The 18844-nt window shown below is 59.1% G+C and overlaps 1 protein-coding gene across 1 annotated transcript; it reads left to right on the plus strand.

Annotated features, from left to right (window-relative positions):
* Nucleotides 1-9369: 9369 nt before the first annotated feature.
* MATN1 (matrilin 1) lies at nt 9370-18445 on the plus strand. The gene is made up of 8 exons (XM_081796304.1): nt 9370-9548; nt 11556-11902; nt 14338-14560; nt 15052-15177; nt 15637-16053; nt 16883-17035; nt 17795-17912; nt 18391-18445. Exons 1-8 carry the CDS (start codon nt 9455-9457, stop codon nt 18443-18445), a joined length of 1533 nt encoding a protein of 510 aa, XP_081652430.1. The 5' UTR covers nt 9370-9454.
* Nucleotides 18446-18844: the final 399 nt, after the last annotated feature.

Raw genomic sequence — 18844 nt, forward strand, 5'->3', positions numbered from 1 at the left:
CTGGGACGAGGGAGTCCCTGGAGGGTTTGGACAGGGGTGTTGCGGGGTCGGGTTTGGGCTCTAGGAAGGATGAGAGCAGGTGCAGGGAGCCACAAGAAGGCTGATGAAGGAGGTGTCAGCTTTTCTCAGGACATTTCTTCGTTTTTTTAAATATTATTATTATTATTATTTGTGGGGTTTTTTTTTGAGAGAGAGAGAGCGCATTGGTGCAAGTAGGGGAGGGGCAGAGGGAGGCAGAGAGAGAGAGAGAGGGAGAATCTGAAGCAGGCTCCACGTACACCGTGGAGCCCGATGCAGGGCTCGATCTCACGACTGTGTGATCATGCCCTGGGCCCAAATCAAGCGTCGGACGCTCAACCGACTGAGCCACGTGGGTGCCCCTCTTCGTGGTGTTTCCTGCTCTTTGTCGGATCCCCAAGGAACTGACAACGCAGGCTCCGACAGATGGGTAGCAAGCTCCCGTTCGCACACGAAGGAATGGAGGTCCAGAGACATCCGGTGGCTTTCTCGAGGCCACAAAGCAGCCAAAGATTGGACCACGTGCCTTTGTTCTCTACTACGCTGGGGGCTATTAAGAAGGTCTGAGGCCCCAGCATGTGTGAGCTCTTGCTTCTCGAGACGATCCCTGTAAAGGAGCTTCCCAGAAGCCCCCATCAAATGAGCCCTGGGGACAGAGTTCTCAGGGGGAAGGGGATTGGTCTTGTCTCCAGCCTTGTATCCTCACCAAGAGGACACCAAGAGGGGGCCGTGGCCGTGTGTCCGGAGGACCGGCTGAAGCGACACCCTCCCGCCTCCCATCCCTCCTGGCCTGAAGCCAAGAAGCAGGCTGAGCTGTATGGTGGGATTGTGCCCTGTGGCCAGGCGGCCGAGAGGAGGCTGGCCCGAGAAACAGGAAATAGCTGGGTTTGGGGAAGTCGAGTGGCCTGGCCAAGCCAAGCCAGTGCACCATCCACTGGGCAGCGCTCACTACGGCCCTATCAATGGCCCGTTTGAGGCTCACACAGGGGTCCTTTGACAGGGCTGAGTTGGGACCCACTGCGGGGGCCTGTTTGAGCTGGATGCCCGGAAGGGAGCCAGCCCCAGGAAAGAGCGGGCTGCGTGCAGGCTGGGCAGGTGAGGACCGCCCGCACAGGCTGTCTCTCAGAGGGAAGGAGAGTCGGCAAAATCAGATCCGGGTCCCCGAGCAGGAACTTGGGTGTCTCAGGACTGCGTGGGTAGCAGGCACGTTCCCCTGTAATTGAGAGGAGTTCAGGGTCGTATCTGTGACTCTCCCACGGGCCCTGGGCGGCAGGTGTCGTGTGATGATTAGTCCTGAGTCTCGAAGCAGGCAGATCACTTGCCCAAAGTCACGATCGGGTGGAGGGCAGAGCTGGGGTTGGACTCCGACGGGCCTGGCCGGAGTCTGAGGTCGTCTCTCTTGTCTTATCTAGCTTATCTTGTCTGCCCGACAAGGTGAGAGGATCAGGGGCATGATTTTAGAGGCTGGGACAGGCCCTTGAAGGTAGGGGGTTGACATACAATCACTGTTGTGCACCTGGCACTCGGGACAGGCCTGGCTCAGGGCGCCGCTTGTGGTGGGGGATGGGAGTCCACTGTGGGCACAGGGCCCAGACCCAGGCTGACTCAGCCGTGGTCCAGGGGAGGCAGGCTTTGGGCATGCACTCAGGTGGTGGCCACGGGGCTGGGTAGATTCAAGACGCATTTTGGGAAGCAGGACCCCCAGGGCTTGGATGCAGAGGAAGAGGGAAGGTCAAGGCTGGTGCCCATGTCTGGAGAGCATTTGAGATGGTGGGGCCCAGCTTTGAGCTGAGGACACAGGATGGGGAGCAGAAGAAGGTGCTTTGAGCTCTGTTTGCATTTAGGCTCCCTTGGGGACACAGTGGGGGACATAATGCTGACCTGTGGCCACGCTGGATGTGCCCTCAGATAGAAGCTTCCCACCCTGTCTGCCTGCTTGTAGGGCGTGTGACCAAGGCAGCATGTGCAAGGCCTGATGGGCACACGAGAGGCCTCACCTGCGGGGGTGTGTCCCAAAGGGGCCACGGCCAGGACGGGCACCAGCTGCGCCCCATCGGCCCCGGGGCGTCGGGGTGATCATACCCACTTTGCAGACAGGGAAACCTCGCCCTGTGCTGACAGGGCAAGTTCTCCACTTTGAGGGGTCCCTTCAGACTTTCGGGGAGCTCAGATTCATGGCCACTCAGGCACCCTGGGAATGCCCCTAGGTTGCCATGAAAAGCGTCAGGAAAAGCAGCTGCCAGGTTAAAGGAAGGGGATGACCCACCCGTGGGCCCGCCTTGGGTGCTTCTGGGTGGCACCCACGGCCCCGTGGGGGTAAGGAGCAGCTACTCTGGATGTGTGCCCGCTACCTGCTGGATGGGCTCTCTGGGAGCCCGAGCTCACACTCTAGTCTCCTGGCACGCCGGGAGGAAGCCTGCCTAATTAGCCACCAAGAGCGTTCTGATAGGCAGCCGGCTTGGCAAAGAACAGCCGGCACAAGGGAGCCAGGGCCCTAAATAAACAGAGTCCATCTGGTCAACCTCAGTGGCCCAGCTGGGCAGGCAGGATGCTGGCCTTGCAGCTTTGTCTGCTGTACGTGCCGGGGGGCCAACCCAGGCAGGGGGACAGCCTGGGCAAAGACCCGGAGATGGGACCACATGTCCGTGTGGCCATGTGGCTCCAGCCCAGGAGTCTCACCTGCAATGCCTCACAACTTACAACGGCATGATTACGTTCAGCCTTGACCTTGACCAAGTTGCTGATTTTTTTGGGGGGTGGGGTGGGAAGGGGCAGAGAGAGAGAGAGAGAGAGAGAGAGAGAGAGAGACAGAGAGAGAGAATCTCAAGCAGGCTCCCTGGTCAGTGAGGAACCCAACCCAGGGCTTGATCCGACGACCCTGGCATCCTAACCTGAGCTAAAATCAAGAGTCGGATGCTCAACCGACTGAGCCACCCAGGCGCCCCTAAGTGGTTGAAATTTTACAGTTGGTGGAGCTGACTTCCTAACAGAGGGCTTTGGGAAAAGCCAAAGGTTTTCTAAAACATTTCGAATGGGGCGATGGGAGGAAAAAAAAACCAAAAACAAAACACATCAGGAATCTTACTGGTCACCTTCCCGGCTCTTCTGTCCTGGGGAGGTGATGTCAGGTGTCTCCTGGGAGGGCGGAGAGGGAAGATTTAAATGTTTCTGGCATTGGGCATCCTTGGGAAGGCTGTAGGCGGACCACCTTGACCCTCAAATACTCCTTGTTGCCCGTAGCCACTGTGCGAGTAAGAACAGAACCAGATCTTCCATGAAGCTCCATGGTTGGGGGGGGGGTGCTTTTCCCACCATCCTTCATCGTGGAAGGCACCACGGAGGGAAGGGCCTGGAGACAAAAATTACGAGACTAACCTCGAGACTAATTACGAGACTAGTTTGGGTACGTAAGTTAGCACGTAGCCCCTCCCACACTGACCCTGGAACAACTTACCCCAGGCTGAAGATGCTGTGTTTCCTTGTCAATCTCTTGCCCTCCTCCCTCGTTCCCGCCCTCCCTCATTCCACGCACACATATACCACCTGAGATAGGCAGAATTCTGAGGTGGCCTCCGCTGACCTATGACCCTGGGGAGCTCTGTCTCCTTGAGCGCGGGCGGAGCCTGCAAGACGGATGGGATAGTCACCCCTGTGAGTAGATTATGTTTCGTGGCACAGGAGACTCGAAGAAAGGGAGATTGGGTGAGCCTGCCCTAATCAGGTGACCTCTTAAAGGAGACTCAGCATGGGAGGGATTTGAAGCCTGTGTGGGCCTTGGAGGAGACCCCATGACAAGCTGCTGAGCGTGGCCGCTGGTTAACAGCCAGCCAGAGGGTGGGGGTCAGGGAGGGGGGTCGGTCTGACAGCCGCAAGGAACCGACTTCTGCCAACCACTGTGTAAGTTTGAAAGAGGGGCCTGAGCTCCTGAAGAACGAGGCCCAGCCAACATCCTGATTTCAGCCGTGTGAGGGGACACCCGGTGTCGTGGTGCCCAGACTTCTGACCTTGACCTGCAGGAGCTGGGAGGTAATACATTTGCAGTCTTTTAAGCCACTACGCTTGCCCTACCTTGCTACACAGCAAGAGAAAAATGAAGGTATCGCCCTTTCCCAACCTGGAGGACGTTTTACTTTTCCTCCTTCAACTTCGAAGTGGCAACAGAGCCAACCAACAGTCTTGAAGGGCTGAGGTCACGGTCAGTGTAGACCCAGGGTTTTGACACGGAAGGATGGAACAGGGGAGCTGACCGCTGTTGGGACATCTTTTGTGGTCTTCTGGGGCCTCCCGAGGCTCTGTTTGGAGGCTGAGGGGCACAGGGCAGGGGCTGCGGGCAGCTTGAACAGAGGTGAGGGACTCTGGAAAATGGAGGAGAAAATACACGCTGCTCTGCCAGCTGGAGGGTTATCTGAAATTCAGAGCTCAAATCTCTAGGAGGGAGAGAGACAAATCGAAAAGCCGCACGAGCTGGCACCAGGCTGGGTTTTCGCAAAGCCGTGTGTCGTGAAGGACGGTCGTAGGGAATGAGGTTGTTCTCATCAGGGAGCAATCGACGCAGCGGGGCCCTGACCGCGATCTTCAGGTCACTGAACTTGGTACACGGGAGACCTGCTTACTCCCGGAGCTGGATGGAACACTTCTGGAAGAAAGCAAACTCCCTGTCCGACAGGTGTTCTACCAGGGGCTGGACAGCAGCTTTCCGAGACAGGGAGAGAATTCACATTTCCTACGGGAGGCTGGGTGAGACCGCGGTTTAGTTATATCGGAATTAGAGATACGGATTCACCAGGTCTGGGGTGGACCCTGGGAATCTGTAGTTTTCTTTTGAAAAATCTTAACCAAACGCTGTAGAGGCCTGTTCTCCCCCTCATCCCCAGGAGGGCCCCCCGAACACATCCTCCTCTCGGTCTTCCACACCCGGGAAGGCTTTGCATTGGCTTTGTTTTCAAGTTCTCCCCAAAGCAGCTCCTGAGACAAGGACTTGGGTGGGTGCAGGTAGTTTACTTGGGGGGGGGGAGTGCCCCCAGGAAGCACGATGAGAGGGGAGGGGAGACCAGGAGGGGGTGAAAGCCAGTAAAAAGTGCACTGGTACACGGGCCACTTCTGCGGGCAGTTGGGGCGCAATCCTGCTGGAGACCCTCGGAGGAGCCGCGAGAAGCACGTGTCAGAACCTTCCAGCAGGGAGTGGGGAAGCCATTTATCCGCAGCTCCTGTCCCTCACTGGTTGAGGGCTGCCCTGTACCTTGGAAGCATAAAACCCGACACGGCCCCTGCTGCAAGGAGGGAAAAAAGTATGCTTAGAGAACACGGAGGAGGGAGTGACTCACTCTGGGACAGAGAAGAGAGGGGACGGAGCAGGGGAGGGAGGGAGACTGGAAAGGCCTGGAAAAGATGGCAAAAACCAGATCATGAAGAGGCTTGACTACTCCCTTAAGCGTGACTTTTCCTTTAGAAGTGATAGAGGGCCAACGGAAGCCTTTTTTGCCCTTGGGGAGGGTGACCGAGTGTCACTGCCCATTAAACCCACGTCCTGCCCCTGGGCGTCTAGGCAGAGGCCGGTGATGTGCACTCCTTATCTGACACTCGCCGTCTCGCCCTCATTCCTGTGGCCAGAGACAGAGGACTTGGAAACGGTGGGATCGTCACGTGAAGGCGGCTTTGGGAGGAGTCTGGGCAGGGGGGACACCTGTCTAGGCCGGACCGTGTCACGAGAGAGAAACACACCCTCGTGTTAAGCCACTGCCATTTGAGGCTTCATTTGTCAGTCTGCTTACCCTAGCTAATACGAGAAGGCAACACGAAAACGAAAAAGTAAAAAATAAACTCGGATGCGGTGTTCACACATGCCGTTCCCAACCACCCTGTGACGTCGGCGCGGAGGTCCCAGCTTTGCAGACGTGACACGGAAGAGCGGAAAAGCGAAGGGATTCACCTGAAGTCAGCGCAGCTGGTGGGTGAAGGAACCGGGGCTCACACCTGGCTGGGTGTGATTCTGGTGTTTTGCACTTCGAGGGCCGGCGGAACCCAAGGTAACTTCTGGCCACGCGCGGATGCAGGGGCTGAATTTAATTAGCTTCGAATTTATTTGAAGGCGTACAGGAACACCTTCGCAAGCTGGGCCTCGAGCCGGGGATTTCACGGCTGTGATGTGTTCGGAGGGGGAGAACGTTGCTCACAAAGTGAGTTGGCTGGTTTGGAGTTCAGGAGGCAGAGTAAATAAACAACAGTAAAGCTACGCGTGGACCCGGCCAAACTGTGATGTTTGGGATGGTTGGGGGGGGGGGGGTGGTGGTGGTGGTGAAGGACCAGGATTTGCTCTTTAGGAAAAGAAAGGAGTCTTGGGTCCTGGGAAGGGGAGTCCTGTGCCCTTTGTACACAGCCGCGCCTGCCGGGGGCCTCTCGCTTGATCGCAAACGCTTCCTTGGACAAAACACTAGAGGCTTTAAGTTTCTGGAAACCCGAGGTATGTGAAAACAAGGAGAGGGAACAGTGAGAGCCCTTCACGGCTGCCTGTCTGACTCGCGAGCATTTTTTTCCCCTCTGGCTCGTACCGGACACGCTGTTCCCGATTTTCATTCCTGGGGGACAAAAGGCTTCACATCCCGAAAACACAAATATTTATCTTCTTTCCTCGGCGTATATGCTGAACTTCCTCCCCCAAAGCCCTTGCTCCCGCCGTGGCATGTGAAAGCCGCCCCCTTTTGGGGGGACCCTATCTCTGCTCCTGGAGACTTACCTGTGGCGCGTTTCTGTGGCCCTGCTAATGAGCGGAGGGGTGACACAGAAAAGGTGCCTGTGTTCCTCCGAGGGGTCCACAGAACGGCCATTCAGACATGCAGCTGAAAGAGCTGTTTCATGGGCCCAGCTGCCGCCCCGGCCAAGAGAGCTGTGTACCCTGAAGTCTGGCCACAGCCCCGTGCATCGGGGAGGGGACCCCGAGCCAGGAGGCTGCCGCTCACGTTTCCCTCGTGCACCTCCAGCAAGGTCACGGGCAGCACCCTGCGCCCTCCTCTCCCCCGCCCCACGGTCACCACCGCGGTCCCCACTCCGACCCTCGTCGGTTCACAGGGAAATGGAGCCCGTTCGTCATCTGGTTCTTCTTTTAATTCATTTCTTCATTTGCTCACGGGATCCCTTGTTCCGGACTCGTGCCGGGTATTGCGGTTCAGCAGTGACTGTGACGTGCAAGCCCCCCCCACCCCCGCCCCGCTCGGAGGGCTCTGGCGGCCAGCGGGGGAGCCGGCTGAGACCCAAATTGGGGAGGCGAGAAGCAGAGCGGTCGCGATGCCCTGCAGTGTCTTTGCAGAAAAGGATCACACTTAAAAGTGGGAGAGGGGAAAGGAACCGGCAGCCTCAGTTGGTGTTTGGGGCTGGGGAGGGCTATGAATGTCAGGAATAAATGAAATGTCAATGGGAAACGGCAAAGGGAAATGCTTTTGGCTTCCTTGTTCTCTAAAACTGGGGCAAAGAGGCAAGAGGCCTGAGTTCCAGGCTGGGCTCCGTCCCTAAACCGGCTGAGTGGCTTCGGGCAAGTCACGGGCTCCTCCGGGCCTCAGTTGCCTCGTCTGACAAATGGGCTGATGCTCTTGGAGCTGCTGACCTCACGGGTCTGTCTGGAGAACAAGGAGACGCATAACAGAGTGTGACCGCCGTGACTGGTCAAGATTGTGCGAACATTGAGTGGGGCACTTTTATTTTTTAGTTGTTTAAAGTTTTTATTTATTTTGAGAGAGACGGAGAAAGTGCGAGCAGGGGAGGGGCCGAAAGAGAGAGAGGGGGAGAGAGAGAGAATCCCAAACGGGCAGAGCCCGACGTGGGGCTTGAACTCACGAACCCGTGAGATCATGACCTGAGCTGAAATCAAGAGTCAGATGCTCAACCCACTGGGCCACCCAGGCGCCCCGGTTGTGTCCCCTAAAAAAAAAAAAAAAGTCTTTACATTTCTTTCTGAGGTGTAACTTACGAAGAGCGAGGCACACGGGTCTGAAATATTGATGATCCCATCCTCTGGAAAGATGAGACGCCTTTGACCCTCGTCTCTACTGCTTCTCACTGCTTCCTCACGTGGTCCCAGTGAGGCAGGCAAGCCAAGAACTACCATTCCCATTGCATAACAAGCTGAGGCTCAGAGAGGTTAAGTTACCAGGTCTAGGTCACACAGCTGTTCAGTAACAGAATGTCAGTTGGCCAAGCCTATGCTCTTCCTACTCTAACCCGTCAACCACTCTCTGTGCCTGCCTCCTAGGGTGGCACCGCGAGTGGGACCTCTCTCTGCAGCGCCAGGGGCCATGCCTGGTTATATTCCTTTCTGTACGAGCCTTTATTTTTGCCTTCTCAGCAAAGATCCCGGGCGGGGCCCGGATGCAGGGATGAATGAACCAATCAGACTCTCACCAGCTCGTGGGTGAGACACACAGTGTAGGGAAGCACGGGGAGGGGGTCCTAACCCTCGAGGAGTCCGGGGGAGGTGATGCCTCTGCCAGGCTACACCCAAGCAAGCGGGGGGTGGGGGTGGGGAGGGGGGCGGCGCTGAGAGCGCCGGCCTGGGGCCCTATTCTGGTGATGATACCCCTCAGCGGTGCGACTTGAGACGAGTCACTTCGTCTCTCTGCTTCTGGCTCTTCTGCAAAATCGGTGTCAGGGTAGGGTTGTCGAGCGAATCCCGTGAGACACTTCCTCTGACCCCGCTCCCCTCATCCACCCTAGGAGGCAGGCACAGAGAGGGGAAGCAACCTGCCCACGGTCACACGGGTGGCAAGCCCCGGGGGCATCTGGCTTCAGGTCTGCGCTCGTAACCGTTCCCTCTCCCGGCCTTGCACACGCGTGTCGGTTTGAGCTACGATCTGGAAAGACTCTGTTAGGCAGAGAGGGGATGGGAGGGAAGGGCGTTCCGGGCGGATGACCCTGCCGGAGAGGCCCGGAGCGGAGCTCTGAGAAGCCAGTTGTCCCTGCAGAGCAGGGAGTGGGCGGAGAGGCAGGGGACAGCCGAGGCGGTGCAGGGGAAGCGTGCTGGAATCGGGGGCAGGTGAGAGGATGGGGGCGGGGGCTGAGGGTGCAGGGTAGGGCCCGGGCCTCAGGCTTCCCCGGGCTCGGAGGGGCGGCTTTGGGTCTGTGCAGGCTCCGGCCCCGTGGCGGAACCGCCCTCCGCCCACCCGAGATTTCCTGAGTCCCAGCTGCCGTTCTAGTTCCTTCGGCAGGCAAAGGAGCCCTTGTGGTCGGAGGGGCCTCTTGAGCCCAGGCCAGGCGTCTCCCTCCCTCTCTGGGCACACACACCTCCATTCAGCCCCGGTCCCGCCCCCCAAAGGGGCTAGGGGCCCGGGCAGCCACCCCCACGCCAGTGGGGGGCCGCCTGGCTGGGAGGCTGGGCAGAGAGGTTGATAAGACCTGGACCCCAGCGGCCCCCACCACTGTGCCGGCTGCTGCCCTCGCTGCCAGAACCATGAGGGCCGTCTCGGGCACCAGCCTCGTGCTGTGTGGCCTCCTGCTGTGGCTCCAGGCCCCGTGCACGCTGGGCCTCGCCCCCCAGTCCAGAGGTGAGGGGGGTCCCTGTGAGCTGGGCCACACTGGCCGACAGCCTGGGGGGGGCGGCTGGGCACTGAGATGAGCAGAGGTTAAACGGGATCCAGGGTGCGCTGGGGTCGGGGGGCAGGGAGGCAGGGGTAGCCGGAGGCTGGCACAGGAGCAGACAGCAATGGTGACATTCACAAGGGTCAGGACAGTGGTGACCCTCAGTCTGCTCTGTTGGGGGACGCGAGCGGGACCTCTCTCTGTGGCCTGAGAGCCTTCGTTGGGGCGTCTCAGCTCCCAGGCCGCCCTCAGGGACCATGCATGGTGCAAAGGCCAGTCTCCCTGAGGACAGAGGCTACACCGAGAGCCAGCTGACGTCTGGAGCTGCACTGAGCCTGGGGCCGCGCCCATGGCTCCGCTGAGTGCCACTCTGGGGTGGCCAGGGCTCCATGCTCCCTTCTCCAGCCATGTCTCGGGGTGGGGTCCTACCTGCTGTTCCATTCCCAGAGCTTTAGCCCTGGGCACTGAATCCTGGAATGCCTAACTCGCCCTGCACAGGTGGGGAAACTGAGGCCGGAGAAGGGAGGACCTGTCTGAGACCACAAAGTGAGATAGCCCCAGAGCCTCCTGGCACCTGATCCTCTAGTCTGGGGTGTGGCTAATTCCCTCACCCTCTCTGGGCCTCAGTTTACCCATCTGTAGCCTTAACTAGTGGGGACCAGGAAGAGTCTGCAAGGTCATTTCTAAGGTACCTCAAGGAACTCTGATACCTAGGGCATTGTGGCTGGGGGGCTGGAACAGCCCAGCAGACCTTTCCTTTCTCGATCCTTCCTGCACCCTCACCGGGGAGAAGCTCTGCTCAGTTCTGGGGCGCAGAGGGAAGGGCCTTTGTACCGAGCCTTGCCCAGCTGCAGGCCCAGGCCCGTGACAGCATTAAACATCAAGCCTTATTCTCCCCCCGCCGCCCCCCAGACAAGGCCCGTAAAGGTGTAGTGAGCTGCTCAGGGCTGCAGAACGGCTAAGCCGGGATTCGAACCCTGATCTGCCTCGTTCCAGCCATGCTGCTGCCTCCTGGGGTGTCTGGGAAGACCTGCCTCTCTGGGGATAGGTCTCAGGAACCCACCTGGTCAGGCTGCCAAGATGGCCACGAGGAAACCCTGCCCTATCCCCTGCCCAGGGACACCAGCCAGAAGGTTCCGGGGCTGAGGGAAGCTGGGTCCACTTTGGTGACTGACTTTGATGCTGAGATGAAAAAGGCCAAGCTCATGGGCACTGCGCTGCTCTCCCCTCCCCGCCCCCCGCCCTGGGGCTGTGCCCTCCCCCCTCCCCCACCCCCCACTCCCTCCCTGGGAGAAACGCTGCCCTTGCTATGGCAGCCACCTTGGGCTGAAACCTGAGAAGCATGATTTAAAGTCTATCTTCTTGGGGCGCCTGGGTGGCTCCGGCGGTCAAACATGTGACTTCGGCTCAGGTCATGATCTCACGGTTCGTGGGTTCGAGCCCTGCATCCAGCTCTGTGCTGGCAGCTCAGAGCCTGGAGCCTGCTTCGGATTCTGTGTCTTCCTCTCTCTCCGCTCCTCTCCCACTTGTGCACGGTTTCTCTCTCTCTCTCTCTCTCTCTCTCTCTCTCTCTCAAATATAAATAAACATTAAAAAATTTTGAAACAATTTAAAGGCTGCCTTCTCCTTCGCTCCCCGCTGGACACCTGCTTCGTGCCCTACACGCACTCCTGCTTGGGCCCCCGAAGGATCCGGTAAAGAGGGGATTGTCGGCTCATTGTACAGACTCATTGTACAGAGGAAACTGAGCTCAGGCAGGGGAAGTGAGTTCCCCGGGGCCGAGATCTGAGCCTCTGTCTTTCCCACGGAGCTGAGCGGTGGGGCCTTTGGCAAATGGCCTGCCGGGCCGTCCACACGCTGACAGAAGGCTGGCCCAGGTTCAATCTACACTGCCTAGGGCCTCGAGTCTCGGTCGAAGTAGCCCCTGACCTCGGCCCCCTGCCCTCTGCCTCCCCCCTCCTGCCCCCTCGCAGGGCACCTCTGCCGGACCCGGCCCGCCGACCTGGTGTTTGTGGTGGACAGCTCGCGCAGCGTGAGGCCCGTGGAGTTCGAGAAGGTGAAGGTGTTCTTGTCCCAGGTCATCGAGTCGCTGGATGTGGGGCCCAACGCCACCCGGGTGGGCGTGGTCAACTACGCCAGCGCCGTGAAGCAGGAGTTCCCCCTGCGGGCCCACGGCTCCAAGGCCGCGCTGCTGCGGGCCGTTCGCGGCATCCGGCCGCTGTCCACGGGGACCATGACCGGTCTGGCCATCCAGTTCGCCATCACCAAAGCCTTCAGCGACGCCGAGGGGGGCCGTGCCAGGTCCCCCGACATCAGCAAGGTACGTGCCCGCCCCTCCCCGCCGGCGTCTTGTTGTGTGCTGAGAGCGTCACCTGCGTGATTCTCAGAGCACCTGACGGGCTGGCCTTCTTACGGTTGTGGATTAGACCCGCCTAAGCTAAGTGGCGGAGCTGAGATTTGAACCCACTCTATCCACCGTCTGACCCCAGGACCCCTATCTGGCGAGCACTTGATTATCGCAGTTTCGCTGACCTTGGCTCCCCAAGGCAGAATGAGGCAGTCCGGATGCTTCCGTGGTGGAGCCTTTTTGGATTGAAGCCCCCACTCCGCCACACTGGCCGTGCCACCCTGAGCAATCTATACCTCAGTGTCCCTTACCTATGAAACAGGAGTAACATAACTCCTCCCCAAGGGGCCGTCGGGAAGCCTCTGGGTTCATAGTCGAAAGCGCTCAGAATAGCACCTGGCAGCAACAGGCCCCGTGTCCGTGTTAGCTCATTCTTAAAAATGATTTATTTATTTATTTTTCAGAGACAGAGAGAGAGAGAGAGAGAGGGCAGGGGCAGAGAGAGACAGAGAATCCCAAGCAGGCTCTGAACTATCAGCACAGAGCCCAACATGGGGCTCAATCCCGCGAACTATGAGATCATGACCGGAGCCGAGATCAAGAGTCAGATGCTTAACCGACTGAGCCACCCAGGCACCCCAGCTTATTTTTTTATTTAAAGCCTTCGAGGGCAGGGGTTCAGAAAAATGACACGACGTGCCACAAGCTGACGTCAGGAAGGGCTCTGAGTAGGGTGTGTGGAGGGGCTGCACGGACCTGGTGCCCACGGTGTAATTTTCCAGGGCTCCGTCCGGGGCCCGTGAGGCCGGTCAGGTGTTCTCTCCTCCCACAGGCTCCCGCGCCTCCCTTTCAGAGCCCTCGATGGCCCCAAGGAGTCACCGCTTATCTGCCCAGGCCCCCAGCCCCAGGGGATGTATTTCTTATCCCCATGGAGCACACGCCTGACATATGAGTGCCGAGTGAATGCAGTCCTGCTTGGGGGCGGGGTCCTCATTTTTACAGATGAGGACACTGAGGCACGGGGTTGGGGGGGGGGGGGCTTAAGCATCCTGCCCAGTTAATAAGAGGTAGGAATGTTTACAGACAACAGCGTGTAGTCCTGGCCATGACAGGCCTCAAAGAGCTGGTCTATGAGGCGGCCTGTTGGTCGTACCTCGTGAGGGCCATTTACAAACTCCGACAGGAAGTTGATGGTCACGATCACTGGGAGGATGTGGTGGCCTGGGGTGATCCTGATGGAGAGACGTGGTGAAGGGGATGGTGGTGACTGACATCTGTGGCTGTCACACCTCTAGTGAACGGTGTCAGCCCAGGGTGGACAAGCGGGGGGGAGAGAGTTCCATCGGGTCTGGGTGAGTGGGTGGCCAGCCTGGAATTCACCTGTGGGAAGCCCCGACAAGGTGGGTTCACGGTCGCAAGGCTGGACTGATGGGGGACGGGGGGAATGGGACAGGCTGGGGCAGCAGACGGTCATAGCTAGGTCAGTCTAGGCCTCTGGGGGAAGGGATGGTTCGAGACCACTCCCCAGTGGTTCCACGGGAGGGATACGGAAAATAATAGTTCCCCTTCCTGGCTTCTTACTATGAATCATCTCACCGGGAAGGTGAGCTGCATTTCCAGCCCAGGCCTGCCTTAAGCACCACACTACAGGCCAGGGGTTCGGGCCCCGGGGCCAAGGGTGGGGACCCGGAAATCAGAAGCAGGCCCAGGTCAGAAGCAGAGAAGCAGCCAGCAGGGCTAGATTCCGGGCCCCAGACTCGAGCAGAGCTGGGGGTGGCCAGGGCTGGGACCGGCCCCGGGGTCCCCTCTGTCTCCCTTCCCAGGGTACAAACAGAGGAGCGTTGTGGGAGGGGAGCAGACAGTGCTTTCCCCCACGGAAAGGGCAGGTAGCATCCTGGGGAACGGAGGGAGGTTTAAAGGCCCCTTCCCAGGGCCTAGAGGGGAAAGATGGCCAGACTGGAGGCCGAGCCGCCGTTCGCTAGCCTCGCTCGCCCTCTGGTGGCCAATGGGCAGAACTGCATGGTGTCGGGCACACTTCAACTACAGGGTTCTCAAGAGGTCCCAGTCTGAGGAGGGAGGCAGGGTCCTGCCCTCAGATGATCACAGAGGTGTCTGCCTGAAGGGGGAGAGATCCAGAGGCCCCAGTCAGAGGGGAGAACACTTCAGCCGGGTCTTTCAGTCAGAGGAAACCTCTCTCCTCTTCTGCTAGCCAGGTCCTCCTCCCTGGGGCAAGACCGTGGCGGGGAGTCAGACCTACCTGCAGTTGACTAGCTGTGTGACCTGGGCAAGGCTGGGCAGGCCTCTGGGGCCTCTGTGTCCTCCTCTGCTAGTGATCTCGGGGGCTTACTGGAGGGCCCAGCCCAGCCCAGGGCGGGAGGAAGACCTCTCACGCGCCCTGCGTGTCGCAGGTGGTCATCGTGGTGACGGACGGGAGGCCCCAGGACAGCGTGCGGGACGTGTCTGCACGGGCCCGGGCCAGCGGCATTGAGCTGTTCGCCATCGGCGTGGGCCGCGTGGACAAGGCCACGCTGCGGCAGATCGCCAGCGAGCCGCAGGACGAGCACGTCGACTACGTGGAGAGCTACAGCGTCATCGAAAAGCTGTCCAAGAAGTTCCAGGAGGCCTTCTGCGGTGCGCGGGGCTGGGAGGGGCTGGACAGGGCTGGACGAGGATAGGGGGCTTCCGGGGAAGCAAGGGGCCGGGCAGGGATGGGGGTGTGGAGGCGGGGCCATAACGGGGGCGTGGCTGGATGGGGCATGGGCGTGGCTAAGAGCATCGGAGAGGGGCTGGACAGCCGGATTGAGTCCAGGTGGGGGGGGGGGCAGGGCGGGGTCGGACGGGGATGGACAGAGCCAAGGCTGAGCAGTCGGGGCAGCCAGGGCAGGGGGCGGGGCGGTGTGGGGGCGTGGCTGGAGAGTCAATAGGGGAGGGGCTGGACCAGGCGGGGCTCAGAGAGTCCGCATAGGGGTGGCCAGTGGTTCGGGTCCTGGACGGAGGGCCTGGGGCTTGGACCTCACCTAGTTGGGGGGCCTCAGTTTCTCTGGGTGTGTGAAGGGCCATCCTGGCCGAGATGTCCAAGGCCCTGTGACTATGAGATTCTGAGTCTCCTCCTGTCCCCACAGTGGTGTCAGACCTGTGTGTCACAGGAGACCACGACTGTGAGCAGGTGTGCCTCAGCTCCCCGGGCTCCTACACCTGCGCCTGTCGGGAGGGCTTCACCTTGAACAGTGATGGCAAGACGTGCAACGGTCAGTGGGCTGGAAGCAGGCAAGCCCCGGGGGAGGGTGGGGAGGGCAGGGGCTGGGGCTTGGCCACCCTCTAAGTAGCCCCTCAGAGCCTCCTCTCTGCCCTTTGTTCCTGGACCAATCTGCGAAGGCGAGCGATGCCTTCCAGAACTTGGGGTCTGCAGAAAGTTATCTTCTGACTGTGGCCCTCTTTCTGTCGCGGTGGGTGGCGGGTTTAGTAATGGTGGAAGGAGTTACAGAGTCTTGAGTTCAAATCTTGGTGCCGCGACTTTTGGAGCTGCAGTTTGCAATGCTACGTGAGACAAGGCCAGGAGCCTTGGCTTTCTAGAGGGAGTTCTGAGGACGCGATGGGACAGGATAATGCCCGGGACAGAGCTTGGTGCGTGAGGGGTACCCGACCCAGCGGTCGGGAGGAACAAGCGGTCCCTAAGCTTCGCCTCCTCTCCTTTCTGCCCTTCCCAGTATGCAACGGCCGTGGTGGCAGTTCGGCCACTGACTTGGTCTTCCTCATCGATGGATCCAAAAGCGTGCGGCCGGAGAACTTTGAGCTGGTGAAGAAGTTCATCAATCAGATCGTGGACACGCTGGACGTGTCGGACAAACTGGCCCAAGTGGGGCTGGTGCAGTACTCCAGCTCCGTCCGCCAGGAGTTCCCGCTGGGCCGTTTCCACACGAAGAAGGACATTAAGGCGGCTGTGCGGAACATGTCTTACATGGAGAAGGGCACCATGACTGGGGCTGCCCTCAAGTACCTCATTGACAATTCCTTTACCGTGTCCAGCGGGGCGAGGCCCGGTGCCCAGAAGGTGGGCATCGTCTTCACTGATGGCCGGAGCCAGGACTACATTAATGATGCTGCCAAGAAGGCCAAGGACCTTGGTAGGTGCTGCCTGGGCCCTGAACACCACTGATGGCCAGGAGGACAAATATGGAACAGCTCGACTGTAGTTTGTCTGTTCTGCTCGCTGCCCTCAACCCAGGTTCAACGTGAACGAGGGCGGATCGGTTTGCCCAACTCTTTCTTTCTTTCTTTCTTTCTTTCTTTCTTTCTTTCTTTCTTTTAACGTTTATTCATTTTTGAGAGACAGAGAGAGAGAGAGAGAGAGAGAGAGTGAGCGGGGGTGGGGCAGAGAAGGAGGGAGACAGAATCCGAGCTGTCAGCACAGAGCCTGACGTGGGGCTCGAACTCACAAACCGCAAGGTCATGACCCGAGCCGAAGTCGGACGCTTAACCCACTGAGCCACCCAGGCGCCCCTACCTCTTTCTTATACTGATGAGAAAACGGAGGTCCCAGAAAAGCAAGCAGCTTGTTCTGATGGTCCTTATGTAGGTGGGGCTGGGAAATTTTCCAGCTGAATGTTCCCAAGGACACACCAACTGTTGGAAGGTAGCCCCATTTTGGGACAAGCCTGAGTCTCAGTTTTATCGCCGATTTAATGAGAGTGATAATAGCCACCAGGTGGACACTTGTGGGGCGTATGCACTTATAAAGCTCCCAGTACAGGGAATCAGTGCAGGTCTGACAGGTAGCAGAATCTCAACGGATGCTGTCTTTGTCCCGCAATTCCTACCGGCCTCTGTGCCTGCAATTCCAGAAGCTGCCACCAGGAGGTGTCTGTGTTGATTGCGCGGGCATTCCCCAGCAGGCTCAGCCGTGGCTGCTCCGTCCCCCAAGGCCACTGCCACTCATCCTGTTCCTCTCGGCAGGCTTTAAGATGTTTGCTGTGGGTGTGGGCAATGCCGTGGAGGACGAGCTGAGGGAAATCGCCTCAGAGCCCGTGGCCGAACACTACTTCTACACGGCTGACTTCAAGACCATCAACCAGATCGGCAAGAAGTTGCAGAAGAAGATCTGTGTGGGTTAGTGAGGCCAGAGATGGCACTGATGGGCGGGGCGGGGCGCCCAGGGGGAGATTGTGGAGCCATCCTGGAACCGGTTACGCATGGGGACCGTCAGCAGGGGCGGGGGGGGGGGCACCAAGAATTGGCAGGACCACGAGGAAGGCTGGTCGGTCTCACTTCGGCAACCAGCAGACATATTTTGATCCTACTTGGTAGGATATGATCATCCCCATTTGACGGACAGGAAAGCCAAGCCCGGGGGGGGGGGGGCGGGGGCAATCGTGAATAACCAGAGGAGCTAGGAGTTGAACCCAGCTACCTCCTCTGATCCTCCCATGGTAGAGGATATGGTTTCCAGAGTCATGTTTGCTCTGACTCTAGCTAGCTGTTGGACCATGGACAAGTTGTTTCACTTCCCGGGCTCTTCGTTTGTGAAATGGTACTCATGCTTTCAAACCTCAAGTGTTGGGCGAAGTCGCCAAGGGGATATAGAGGCTCCCAGGGGCAGTGTCCTGCACATAGTAGGTGACCAGCGTGGAGGTGTTATTGGTGGAGGTTTTCCTCAGGGCTCTGAGGGACTGGGGAGACGTTCAGGGTCACTCCTGGGAGTTCGGCCTCAGAACCCTACACGCCTCTCTGTCTTCTCAGATCTCTCGGAGCCCACACTCCCCCAAGACTCCCTTGTCCTGGCCCTGGGTCGTGTCTGCCCTGCGCCCCCCTGCCTCGCCACCACTCACCACCCCCCCCTTCTCTCCCCCTACTTCCCGTCCACTCCAGAGGAAGACCCGTGTGCCTGCGAGTCCCTTGTGAAATTCCAGACCACAGTGGAGGGGTTGCTGCAGGCTCTGACCAGGAAACATATCCTTTCCCAGAGGCCACTGCAGGGGGCAGGGGGGTGGGGCAGGGCACTGCGGGGAGGGGAGAGGGGGCCTCGCCCCTGTGTAAGGGGTGGTGGCGATGGCTCCGCCTTGCCTGCCTCCTTCTGGAGCCGGGCTGGACTCTGGCCAGATGGGCTGGCACCAGCTTTGGGACGGCTCCTGTCGGAAGCAGAGGCTCCTAGAAGGTCAACAGAGAAACTGAGGCAGAAACCAAGCTCTGGAGACTAGACACGCATACAGAGTCCTAGCCTTCCTCGGGAAAGCATGGTACTTGGGGACTCCCCATTTCTCAGGTTTTCTGTGACACGACTACCACCGGTCTTGGCTCAGATAGGGCCAGGCCGGGAACAGCTCCCCCTGCTCGGTCAGGGTGAGGTGGGATCCCGGATGGGGGGCCCAGTAGGCCTAAAGCTACAGGAAGCGGGGTCCCGAGTGTAGACACCACAGCCGTCACTGCCCTGCGCTGGTCAGCCTGTGTCTCTCCTTAACCCCGAGTCCACTGGAAGCTGTGAGTAAGCGGCTGGCCGTCCTGGAGAACAGAGTCGTCTAAGGCTGCCTGTCCCCGCCACGGCCTCTGTGTCTGCCCCCCCCGCCCACCCCAAGCACAGCCCGCGGAGTCCTGCGTGTGTCCCTAGAGCCCGGGTTTAGTTTAGCTTTGCTGTTTCAGTGAGGGGGGGTTTGGGAGGGACAGGCCTTGAGGGCACCAGGCCTCCCCCTCCTCCACCAGCCCTGCTGGGTGTGTGTGTGTGTGTGTGTGTGTGTGTGTGTATGTGTGTGTGTGTGTGTGTGTGTCTGTGGACCTGAGGGCGGGTGCGTATCTGGAGCAGGGATGCGTGTGTGTTATGAGCGAGAACACAGGGGTGAGTGTGAGAGGGACTGGGTTTGCATTTTTTGTTTTTCCAATCCAAAGCTTAATATATTCCTATTTTTTTTAGTTAACCCTTTCTTG

This window comes from Panthera onca, chromosome C1 (assembly GCF_046562875.1).
Source record: "Panthera onca isolate mPanOnc1 chromosome C1, mPanOnc1 haplotype 2, whole genome shotgun sequence".
Taxonomy (NCBI): domain Eukaryota; kingdom Metazoa; phylum Chordata; class Mammalia; order Carnivora; family Felidae; genus Panthera; species Panthera onca.

Excerpts from the sequence above, each read along its gene's own strand:
- MATN1 (XM_081796304.1), top strand. The coding sequence starts at position 9,455 with ATGAGGGCCGTCTCGGGCACCAGCCTCGTGCTGTGTGGCCTCCTGCTG. Across the intron at positions 11,903-14,337 it reads GGTCCCCCGACATCAGCAAG|GTGGTCATCGTGGTGACGGA; the intron begins GTACGTGCCCGC and ends TGCGTGTCGCAG. Across the intron at positions 16,054-16,882 it reads CAAGAAGGCCAAGGACCTTG|GCTTTAAGATGTTTGCTGTG; the intron begins GTAGGTGCTGCC and ends TCCTCTCGGCAG.